At 60.2% G+C, this 12055-nt stretch overlaps 1 protein-coding gene across 3 annotated transcripts in view; it reads left to right on the top strand.

The window, feature by feature from the left end:
* The first annotated feature begins 4242 nt into the window (after nt 1-4242).
* The window catches only part of S100A16 (S100 calcium binding protein A16), a 9783-nt gene continuing 1970 nt past the window's right edge, over nt 4243-12055 (top strand). Inside the window, exons 1-2 of one of the 3 annotated variants that reach the window (XM_026658107.2) lie at nt 4243-4362; nt 11787-11956. In XM_026658107.2, the coding sequence (XP_026513892.1) occupies nt 11804-11956 (153 nt within the window). In that variant the 5' untranslated portion in view covers nt 4243-4362; nt 11787-11803. Of the gene's footprint in view, nt 4368-8665; nt 8814-11786; nt 11957-12055 lie in introns of those variants that run through there. The other 2 variants (XM_026658106.2, XM_026658108.2) reach the window with 2 other exon arrangements.

Genomic DNA, 12055 nt, shown 5'->3' with positions numbered 1-12055 from the left:
AGCCGGGACGGGCGACCCTGGGGCCTGGCTCCCATCTTCCGAACCAAGTCCCGGGCCCCGAGTTCCAAGCTGGGGGCGAGCGAGGTTCGGGCCCTGGGGGGCCGTATTCTGAGGTGGGGCTTGGAGCCGAGTTTCTGGTGAAGCCCAGTCCCGGGTTGCGGCCGTTGGAGCGGGGAGCCACATAACGCCTGGCGCTTTGTATGGAGCCCGGCGGAGGGGCCCGTTCCTGCCATGTCTCAGGTTCATTCACGCCCCGGGTGGAATTCAGGGGCCGCGACCCTCCCCACACGGGGCCCAGGCCCAACAAGGTGCCTGGTGCCTGCCACCTGAGACCTCTGAGCCCTGCCCAGCTCCCCTGAGGCAACCGGGGGGCGGTGGGGGGGAGCACTGAACAGAATAAACAGCCTGCGCCGAGCCCACGTTGAGTCAACTGGGTCCTGGCTGGGAAGGGTGAGAGGCTGAGCTCCTCGGCCAGCCCCAGCTCCCACCCCCTCACTGGTGTTTGCGGGAGCAGGAGGAATCCAGGATGGGCAGTGGCACTCCGACTGCGTCTGGGCGGGGAACATCCCCGTCCCCTTGGCTGTCTGCTTTGAGATCTCACCGAGACACCCTCCTTCGCCCTCTGAACCGAACCTTGGGCTGCGCTCACCCTTCCCTGGCGGTCCCATGTAAACCCTTCGATCGCACGATTGACTGATGGGTGTTTTCGCAGATCAGACTTCGGGGGCTGGACACCCGAGGGGGGAGTCGAGTGTGCAGGATGAGTCACTATATTCACACTATTTGCCAAGGCCAATACACCAGAAAGCCGTCCCAGTGGAGAGGCAACTCCCTTGGGCCCTGCCTGGAGCACATGGGAGGGCCCAAGGGGGTTGGGGAAAGGTTGGCAGGTCACACCTGTCTCGGGTGCTCCTGCAGCATGTGAATGGGTGTAGTGACCCAGTTCACCTGGAACAGGCTGTGTGTGACTGTTCTCTCACCGGAGGGCCCGTTTCACAATGCGAATGAATATTTATTGTTGCTACCAGGACAATAAATCAATGGAAATTAAAACGGAAGGGTGTGGGGGATCTTTAATTACATAGACAGGCGACGTGTCTCATAGACTCGATGGTCACAAGGGACCATCATGAACATCTGGTTTGATTTCCTGCACGTTGCAGGCCACAGAATCTCACCCAGCCACTCCTGTAATAGCCCCAGAACCTCTGGCTCAGTGACTGACGTCCTCAACTCATGATTTAAAGGCTTCATGCTACAGAGAATCCACCACTTACACTAGTGCCAAGTGGTTAGAGAAGGAGGAGGGGGAAGTGGGGGCCCGGACGCCTGGGTTCTATTCCCAACTCTGGGAGGGGAGGGTGGTGTAATGGATAGAGCAGGGGACCAGTAGCCAGGGCTCCCGGATTCCATTCCTGGGTCAGCCACTTCTCCAGGAACGGTGCCAGCGATAGTCACCTGCCTCGGGAGCGGTCAGTGAGGAACATTTGGAAAGTCTTTGGAGACCCTGGGATGAAAGATGAGGGCCGGCCCCCGTCACGGGGCAAGCAATACATGCCAGTGAGTCAGCTGTGGGTCTCCACTCCCGCCGTATTTGGACACTTCGGTGTGTTGAGCGTCAATGGGAATGGCTGTGAGCCTTGTGTTGGTGTGCGGCTCTTGTTGTGCCTTTCCACGGCCCCGGCTCCCAACACGAGGAGAACGTTTGTCATTCTGCACTCACCGTCCTCTTGAGAAACGCAGAATCGGTGTTTGTACAGCACCTCGCACAACGGGGTGCTGGTCTCTGACCAGGGCTGCTACGGTCAGACAAATAATAACAACAAATCCACTTCCCTAGGAGCACCTGCCCTTCGCTTCACCTACAGCCTCGCCAAGAGCTCTCAGGAAATTGCCCTTAACCTGTTGTGGTCACTGAGGCCAGTGATGGCAAGGGCCCTCTTCATTCTTCTGACTCTTTGTACTGCAGTAGCTTTTCCAAGAGGCGACAACTGGGGATCGGGGCCCCGTGGTGGTAGGCGCTATCTGAGCACCAGTGGAACCCCTGCCCCAAGAGCTGGGTACCGAGCATCTGCAGCTCCCCTCGACTTCAGCTGGAGTGGTGGGGGTGTCACGGAGTGTGGGGGAGTCAGGGCCCTGCACCCCCACTTCCCGCGATTCACCGTGACTCTCAGCCAGCCAGTAACACAGCAGGTTTGTTAGACGACAGGAACACAGTCCCAAGCAGGGCTTGTAGGTACAACCAGGACCCCTCAGCCAGGTCCCTCTGGGGGGCAAGGAGCTTAGACCCCAGACTTGGGGTTCCCTGCCTCTTCCCAGCCAGCCCCAAACTGAAACCAAAAACCCCTCCAGCCGGCTCTCTCCCCCTCCTTCTCTCCCCCTCTCCCTTTGTCCAGTTTCCCCAGGCAAAGGTGTCGACTCGCCCCACCCCCTTCCCGGCTCAGGTTACAGGCTCAGGTACCGTCCCTCACCTAAAGTCACCCCCTGTTCTCCCATCCCCCATGCAGACAGTCCCAGGTCAATCCACCCCGCTCCCTACTGCGTCACGGGGGGGCCTCGCAGGCCTGAAAAACCTGTCCCTTAGGGGTCAGCTCATAGTTGAGGTTGGGGTCCCAGGCCCAGATGCATCAGAGCCCAAGGGCTGAGAACATTGGGTGCTGAGCACTTGACCATCTAGCCCCGAGCTCTTCAAACACCTGGCCCTTGGTGGCTTGATTTGGGCGCCCCAAGAACCCAGCTCGGCAAACTGCTCCATGCAGGCAGACCCCCGGCGCCTCACTGACTTCACTTCACGTCAGCGGCCACTGAGGAGAAGCCAAGGCTGGCTTTGACCCTTCCAGCTGATGCGAGTGGATTGGATCAGCGGGGAGAAAAGTTCTCTCAATGGACAACCAGCTGGCTGGGAAGGTTATTGCACATGCAGCTACTCTGAGCACACCCACCGCGGGCTGGCTGGAATTATGATGACACTGCCAAGGACAGAGGGGTAATGACGGCTCATGAGTCAGGGCGTGAACTGCTTGCCTGGAGGGATCAGGACAGGACTTCCGCCCTTCTGTGGAATATTGCACGAATGGGACGGCACATGCAGAGGACGATGAGCGTTTGTTCCTTTAAAACTTATGTCACGCACAAAAAATCTGGCAAGATGTTGCGCTAACAAAATCTGTTTTCCCCCCAGGCTAATAGCCCGCTATTTTTACCCAAGTGGCCCAGTTTGTACCCACAAATTCACCCATCTAAGCTCTGCGTCTCATCTCTGGCGTTTCTAAAGCAGACGTGCAAAGGGACACAACTTGCTAAATGCAGTTAATTACAGAGGCAAGCCCGTGAGTGTGGATGCGGCCAAGCGGCACTCAAATGCACACAGAGTCTTTGATTTGTAAACTGCCTAATGGCCAGCCCTGAAAAGGCCCATAATCACAGCTTGTCTGGCTTAGCCGGTTCGGGGGGAGCAGGGCTTCAACTGGGGCCGGTTCGAATCCAGAGGTTGCGAATTGAGTTGCTCCAGTTTCACGTGGGAGAATTTGACGCGCGACGCCCCTGAGTTGGATGGCGTTGCCTCAAGTTTACACTGGTGTAACTGGGCTGAGAATCTGGCCCTCGCTCTGCTGAAGTCAGTGGTGTTAACCTGATTCACCCCCCTGTTACTGGGATCAGAATCTGACCCTCCTTCCTAACTATGGGATTTCCTCGCTTTCCTCTGGAGCGCCAAGCACCAGGGCCCAGAGTAGCAGGGCAACGGGCAGTCCTAGGGAACTGGCTCTTGCTTCCTGCATTGAGGTGAACAGAAATTTGCCGTTGACTTAACAGCCTTGTCTTCTCTTCCGCAGTCACTGATGCCCTGTGGGGCTGTTTGCTCCAGTGGGCTATGTCTGCCTTGCCACCAGATCAGTGCAACTCCCACCCAGACACAGCTGCATGGGTTGCAGCCGTCCATCTCCCGCTGATGGGAGAAATGCGTCTGGCCACTTGGTTCCCACAAGGAAAGTGACGCTGGTGCAATCTCTGTGTTCCGGGCCTCACGTGAACGATACTGTGCATCACCCGTGGGAAGGAGCTTGCTTTGCTCAGGCGGTCAGGCCTGTGTTTTGCAATCCCCGAAGCCGTTTCTGAGGCGAGCCCCGAAGCCAGGCGGAAACACCCCAGGAATGTCAGCCTCTGCCAAGTGGGGCTGTGTCTCTTTAAAAGCCAAGACGAGGCCTCGCGATATGAACGCAGAATAGAGCAGGCGTGGGAGGCACATTCTTCAGCCTGCCTGCTCTGCAAATCCGGGAGCGGGCGGAAGGGGAGAGCCAGACCCGCGGTGAGCTCCGCTCTTGGCAGACGGCTCCTGCACGAGGAAGGGAAGCTGGCAGCCAGGTCAGGTAAGCGGGCCGAGCGAGCCGGGAAAAGGAGTGCTCTTGCCCTGTTTCCTGATTAAAGGCCTCGCAGCGAATCGTCCTGTCGACAGCAGCAGGACGTGCCAGCGCAGGGCTCGACGGGCACGTCTGCACGGCCCGGCTCGGCCGCCTCGGGCTAGCGGGACTCGGGCTCGAGGTCCGAGTTGGACCAGCACTTTGGAGTCTCTGCGGCCGAGGGGAGGGTGGGCTTTGGGGGCCGAGTGCCAGCCTGAGCCACAAGTTCAGAGCCCCACATGCACAGCTGGTCCTACAGCGCTAGCCCGAGGGCCACAAGCCCGATCCCTCGGCCTGGCCTGGCATGCTGCCGCGGGCTGCGGATGGACAGGAGTGGGCCCTGCTCTAGAGCAGCGGGGAAGAGGAGACGTTTGAGAAGAGGAACGGGGCAGAGAGAAGGAAGGAGTAAAGGGGAGAGACAGAAGGCGAGAAGGGGTGTACGGAAGCTAAGACCCCATGGTGCTGGGTGTGGGATGGAGAGATAGAGAGATGGGTGTGTCTGAGGAGAGCTAGACAGGTCATTGGGAAGATGATAGATCAATAGATCTGGCAACACTGAGATGACAGCTGGGTAGGCAGAATCTAAAGCGAGAGCTTCTCCTTATTCGCTATTGATCTTAATTATCACGAGCCAGAAATGGGCCTGCCCCGGGGGGGCCTGCATGAAAACGCACCATAATCCCGTGGCTGTAATAGCGTGTGAGAACGCGAAAGCGCTTCACCGGCCTTAGCCAGAGCCAGGGGAATTCATTGTCTTCTCCCCCGGCCATGGAGGCGCTAAGTGACTCGCCCCTGAAAACCAGGAGGGGCTCCGGGGGGCTCTGCAGCTCCTGGCTCCCAGCCCCACACTGGGGTGAGAGGCAGCGAGCGAGGGAGGTGAGGGATAGCGCTAGGGGCCAGGGGCAGGGTGCCAGGAGCAATCGAGACCCCCAGGATCACCTGGGTCTCTCTCCCTCGTCACTTCCCTTCCATTGCGGGGGCCTCGGGTGTCGGTGCACCTCATTTCCTCCTGTTCTCCGTGCTCCAGCATCAGCGACCCCTCCTCTGTGCCCTCAGCCTCATGAGCTTTGGTTCTGGGGTCAGTCAGGATGACTGGGGGGTGGGGGGTGGGACGCAGGGAGCTCGGGGACCAAATCCAGACCCGTCCCTGACACCGGGGACATTTGGGGGCTGAGGTTTGTGAGCGGAGGCGGCTCTGTACCGGGCTGGGTCCTGTGCGCTCGCAGAGCGGACTGTGAAGGAGAGAAAGCGGGCGGAACAGAGGTGCGGTGCCAGAGGGAGCCGGGCACGGGAGGGAGAGGGCGAGACAAGGGGTGTTGGGAAACCGGCCGCCTTCCCCTGGGGAACAGCAGGTCCCGGCTTGCTTATCTGATCTGGTTCCCGCCGACGCCGCCTGCAGAATTCTCACAGAAGCATGAATCTCTCCGCGTCCTGTTGGCGTCCATTCGCCCTCGCTGCTTGCCCCGGCCCCCGCCAGCTAACATGGCTGTCCTGCCACCAGCCGGTGCCCCCACGCCACCTCACATGGGCACAGCCGTAGGCGGGCTCAGAAACCCGGCTCGGGTCCCCTGTACTGAGCCAAGGGGCCTAGAGTCGTCAGCTCCCCCATGCCCACACCATGTGACAGCTGGATTTCTCTGCTCAGCTGCAATGCCCACTGGGTAAGACTGGCTAATAGTGGGTCTAATCCAGACTGGCGTAAGGAGGCAATCGGGCAGCACAGTGATGGAAGCGTTTGAAATGCAATAGTTAGACGGGTGGGTATCTGTAGCAGAAGCAGCTGGGTAGAGAATCCTGTGCTTGAGGACAAACCCTTTGCTAAGTCCAGCCCCATCAGTCCGGTGTCTGCTGTGCCCGGCCTACGGAGCTCCAGCCAAGGAAGCAACGAGGCACGCCGGGCCGCCAACGGCAGATCTGCCAGCTGTTGCCTGCTGGGCTGGACCGAAGAACAAGAAGCAGGAGCGGGAGGGAGAGGAGAGTCCATGGGGGGCAGGATGGGGTGGGGAGGCAGAATCCATCCCAGGAAGGGAGGAGGAGCGGGCTGCAGAGACGAGTCTGTTTCCGGGGGGAAGGGGGGCTCTGCCGGATCAGGGCTCCATGCAGCCTTAGATCCCACCCCTGCTCTGGACACCAGCGGGCAGCCGACACCGGTGCTCTCGGTTGGGTCTGGGAGATGGTACGTCATGGCACAGAGCTGGCCACCTTCCGGGTTCGGTGATTCCTGCCCAAGGACAGGGCTGGTTTGAAGCTAAACTGAGCCCCAAATTCTGCTGGAGCAGCTCACTTCAGTCCCCCTCCCTCCATCCCGCGAGGCCGTGCAGATTTGGGAATTACCCCAAAGCCCTGCTTCCAGCAAGAGCGCTGGTTGCTTCAGGGGTCCCAGAAGGCTCTGGTCAGGCCTGGTGGTTCGGCAGAGGGCCCACCTGCCCAGCCGGCTTAATCTGGAACAGCGCATCAAACCATTGCCAGGAGGAGCCCGAGGAGTGGCGCTTCTTGCAGCTGAAGGCCCTGTGCGGTGCGGTCAAGTCCGCCAAGCCTTTATGAATGGGATCCTGGCGTGTAGCTTCAGATCTGGAGAGACGGAGATAGTGTCGGCCCAAACCTCAGCACGTTCCTCCTGAGAGAGACTGCCTGGACTGGATGGGCCCAAGATGAACAGAAAGCTGCCAAGCGAGCTCAGGACAGCTGGGGGGCATGGCCCGCCTTGGCTGAGGACAACTGGCGACCTCGATGGAGTGACCAGAGCTGGGGAAACAGAGAGCAAGGAGATAGGGACTCGAGAAGGACAAGCAGAAGATAAAAGACCAGGGGCCAGATGGACTGCTGGTGGAAATCAGCATATCTCCCTTGACTTCAGCCAGGGTGCTACAGGTCTTTGACTTCCGCGGAAGGATGCTGATTTACACCAGTGCAGGATCTGGCCCCGGGTGTCTGGTGCAAATAGAGAAGAAGAGATCTGAGCCCAAGCAAGGGACAGCTGCCAACAGAGAAAGAAACAAACAGGAGGCGAATAAGAACATAAGAACGGCCATACTAGGTAAGACCAATGGTCCATCTAGCCCAGTATCCTGTCTTCCAACGCCAGGTGCCCCAGAGGGAATGAGCAGAACAGGGAATCACCAAGTGATCCATCCCCTGCCGCCCATTCCCAGCCTCTGGCAGATGCAGCAGAATGACCAGCACTAACAGAGAGCGTCTCTGATGCAGGCTCTGGGGTGGAGCACGTGCAAGGACCCCAGAACAGGCTGTGCACTAGTGGTCTACATGGGACGCTCTCACAGGGATGTTTTCTAAAGCAGCAACATCGCCTCTGCTCCTGCAACAACGCTCCTGGGTTGGTCGGCAGCAGGGGCTGACCCCCAACCTCTCCCTGCGAAGCCCAGGGGAGCTGGGGGATCAAGCCCGTTAGCTGCGGGCAGCAGTGGGTGGCTTTCCTTTGAGGCTGGAGGGAGCTGTAACACCCTCTGCTGCCATGTGATCCTCCAAGCCCTGCCCCAGAGATACAGCCGACCCTGAGCCCAGGCCTGGGCATCTGTCCCTATGCCTCGTCCTGTTGGGTGTGGGGCTGATGTCACCCGTCTTGTCTGTCACCCGTCAGGGGGTGGCCAGGTGTTGGGGGACCATGGCCCCCATAATACAGGCTTTGGCTCCGCTGCTCCGGCCCCGTCTCTTCCGGCCTCACCGGGAGCTGCCCTGGGGGCTCTGAGGGACGTAACGGGCAGAAACAGGCTGGAACTGGCACTTGGGTGCCCGGGGAAAGGCACCGTAGGAACAGAGCAAAGGGAAATGCAAGTGCTTCACCTGGAGACGTGTCCCGGGGCGAGGCCCAGGGCCTAGGGCAGATTCCCTCCCAGAGCAGAGTGCGTCGCATGGGGCATTTGGAGCGAGACCAGGGCGAAGCGGGGGAGGATGTGCCGGCAGGGACGAGGCAATGGACTAGCCGCCTTCCTGTGCCCAATTCATCTGAGCCGGGTCCCGCTCTCGCCGAACCCAGCAAACCCCCTGAAGCCAACGGAGTGACAGCGGTGAGGTGAGGGCCGGAGCGGGCCCTGGGACGCTAGGGGCAGATCCTCAGCGGGGGTCAGTCGGCAGATCTCAGCACGAGATGGCCACACGCCCCTTTGACTGGGCAGTGCACTGCCTAGCGCCTAGCCGGAGCAGGCCAGCCCCTGGCGGGCAGGAAAGAGGAAAGGCGAACAATGGGATGCACTTCCCTTCCCGCACATCCTGTGCGCTGCCAGCCCTGCCTGTTGGCTTGAGTGTGCAGCGCACGCCCCTGGGCTCCGGGAGCTCCAGAGGAGCGGGGCAGAGCGAGCTCTCTGCCGAGGGCGCTCGTCTCCCCCCCCCCAGGGATCCGATTTGAGGCTGGGGTTTTGCAGGCGAAAGGACTAGCTGAGAGCCGCCTGGCAGCAGCAGGTAAAAACCGTCCGTGCTAGACTCAAGGCGCTGGTACTGCTGGGGACAGAGGCCATGCTGCCTGACCAGTGCAACCCCCCCGTACCCCCGCCTAGCAGGGCAAAGCAGCACAGCCTAGCTAGGGGCTGGGCGAGCTTCCCCCGCCTGCATGATCTGCTCCCCCTTGGTGAGCCAGTGTCTAGAGAGGAGCTGGGTCTCCGGTGGCCTTTGGCCCCTCGCCCTGCACACACAGGGGCGGCGACGCTGGCTGCAATGGGACCGTGCCAGGGCTGCGATTCCCAGGGCGGCTCCCTCTTCCCCCGTGCAATCAGGTTGCCTCATCCCCTGCCCTGCCTCGTGCCAGGCCACTGGGCTGGGCTGGGAGGGTTTTGGCATGAGGCATCTCCGGTGGGATACCACCCAGGGCAGTGTGGCAAGACAAGGACCGGCGGGTAATTACAGCCCATTGCATCTTCTCCTCCTCCTCCTTCTCCGCCCTCTCTGTTCGCTGGGAACCAGCCTCATTCCTTTCAGATGAGCGCTGGGCAGCAGGTTACGCCAGCCGGGTAATTATTGTTATCGTCTGTAACTAGGAGGAGGCAGGACCCTGGGGGAACGGAGGCGGGAGTGGCAGGAAAGGGGAGGAGCCAGACAGGTGCAGGGGTTGGGAGCTGTACGTTCACGCCAAACGGGTCAGGGTGTTGTTCCCATCGCAGCCTGAGGAGGCGCTGTAGCACAGGGGAGTTCATAGATCCATTCACAATGGTAAGGCCAGAAGGGAGCATTTGATTATCCTGTGTGACCTGCACGACCCCGGCCAGAGATCCCCAGTCACGGATCCCAGCATCAAATGCTAAACCCCAAAGGGACGGTTAATAAAATCCCGCCGGAGCTCCTGCGTAAGCCAGGCCGGAGAATTCCCCGTCCTGCCAACCGGAAACATCCAAAACCCATGAGATTGGCTTAAAAATTCTGAGATTAAAATCCCCCTCCTGCAACATTTGGGTTTTTTTCCCCTTCACTTTCCAGTGTCGGAGCCTTTAGGGCGCCCCCGGGGCACGTTGTCCCACTTTCCCGTACAGCCCCAAGAGCTAAAACCGCTGGAATTGTCACCGATCATAGACTCGTGGCAATGCAGGGTTGGCCGGGCCCCCGTGAGGCCATTACCCCGAGGCAGGACCAAAGAAACCTGGACCAGCCCTGGCAGGGGTCTGTCCAGCCTGTTCTTAAAGACCTCCAGAGACGGGGATTCCACCACCTCCCTAGGTTACGTGTTCCCGACCCTGCGTGTTAGACGCTTTTCCTAGTCTCTGTCCTTCAGATGCAGCCCAGTCGTTCTTGTCCTGCCTTCAGTGGACGCTGTTGATCGCCATCCTGTCTATAACGGCCCGTAACAGCTTTGCAGGCTGCTCTCAGGTTCCCCTCCGTCTGCTTTCCTCAAGGCTAAACGTGCCCAGGTTTTCTAACCTTGCCCCATGGATCAGGTTTTCTCAACCTCGGCTCATTTCCACTGCTCTCCTCTGGACTCTCTCCAGTTTCTCCCCATCTTTCCTAAGACTCGGTGCTCCAAACTGGACGCAGTGCCCAACAGGGCAGGACTATGACCTCCCATGTCCTGCGTACGACACGCCTGCTAACACCTCATCTCCTGACTCCAGGAGCTGGGACTTGAAAGAAAACCTCAAATACTGGGTGACTCGCGATAAACTCGCAAGTGTTGGCAGCAGCGATTTCACCCTGGGATGCTGGCTCGTTCCCCAGCGGCTCGCTCGGGGCCCTGTTGTCGACCCAGCCTTGTTGCCAAGTTCCCAGGCTGGATCTGCCCCCAACTCCGTTTCTCCTTGGGTATTTCTTTGTGCGCGGCACCATGGAAATGATCCTCTGGGCCCGGCGCCCGGACGTGCCCCGTCTTGTCCTTTTCCCCTTCGGCTGAGCCCCGGGCGCAGTGCTGCTCCAGGGTGAACAGATCGACGCATGGGAACCAGACGGCTCTCCACCCGCTTCCAGGGAGACGGGGGGCTGTTGGGCTGGGATCTCTCCCCGAAAGGAGAACCAGACTCACTGGGAAAGGGGACAGGTCCCCTCTGCTCTTGCTGCCCCCTGGTTCGGGGCGTGGCTCGCACGCTAGCCCCAGCCACGGGGCTGGACGGAGATGAGGCAAGGGGACGGTACGGGGGTGAAAGGAACCCCTCTTGTCGCTCCCGTTTGAGCCATCCAGGGCTGCATCTGCTGGGTGGCGCAGAGGGAGACAAAGGCAGTGACTCCCATGCCGAGCCGCAGTCCCAACACCGGTGATGCCGGATTTCACTGGGAGCAGCAGCAGGGGTGGAGGGGTGGGCTGCACTTTCTCCTGCTGCTTGGACCCGGCTTCTCTGCTTCCCTCTCCCTGCCCCATTCTCCCCTTCAAACCTCCATGTGACTCGGCGCCTCCCACCCCCTGCTCCCTCCGAGTATCTCCCATGTCCCCCGATCTCTCCTCACCAGCGCCTGCAGCAGCCTCCCCACTAATGTCTGTACAGTCCATCCCTGCATCCCCTTCCGAAATCCCCGAGTCCGTATTCCACCTGTAATGACCGGGTCACACACTGGGCTTGTCCTGCTTTTAGGGGACGACTCCTACTGCCAGGCGTGCTTGGCACAGCTCCCCTGCTGCACAGCTTCTGGGCACACATCCTGTCTACGGCCCGTACTATAACGAGCCCTGCAGCAGCGAGAGCCTACGGGCCGTATACAGGGGGATATTGACCAGGGATGGGCCAGGGTGAACCGAGATCAGAGTTGGCCCAGATCAGGTGAATGCTCACAGGGGCCCCCCTGGAAATGAGAGCCCTGCGTTCACTGCTGCATAGAAGTGGGGTCACTGCCTGGCCTTTCCCAGCAGGTGCCCGGTGCCCACCAGGCAGCGCAGACTGGCGCTAATGCCTGGCTGCACCAGTGCTGGGCCAAGGAGCCCCCCGCTGCCCGGCTCAGGCATCGGCTTCATTACCGTTGCAGGGACTAAGGGGACAGAGATGTCGGGCGACTCGTCGGAGCTGGAATGGGCCCTCCATGTGCTGGTGAAGAACTATGACAAATACGCCAGCGGGTGCTGCAAGAAACCCCGGCGCATCAGCAAGAAGGATTTCCGCAAGATGCTGAGCCGGGAGCTCAACCACATGCTGACGGTGAGACCGGGGGGATGCTAGTGGGGGAGTGTGAGCCCACGGGCAGCACGAGGCCCTGTCACGGGGAACCCTAGTGTGTGAGTGTGAGCCCACGGGCAG

This window comes from Terrapene carolina, unplaced genomic scaffold, assembly GCF_002925995.2.
Source record: "Terrapene carolina triunguis isolate 2854851 unplaced genomic scaffold, T_m_triunguis-2.0 Scaffold397, whole genome shotgun sequence".
NCBI lineage: Eukaryota > Metazoa > Chordata > Testudines > Emydidae > Terrapene > Terrapene triunguis.
The sequence above is the reverse complement of the archived record's forward strand: the minus strand, read 5'-3'. Positions and strand labels throughout refer to the sequence as shown.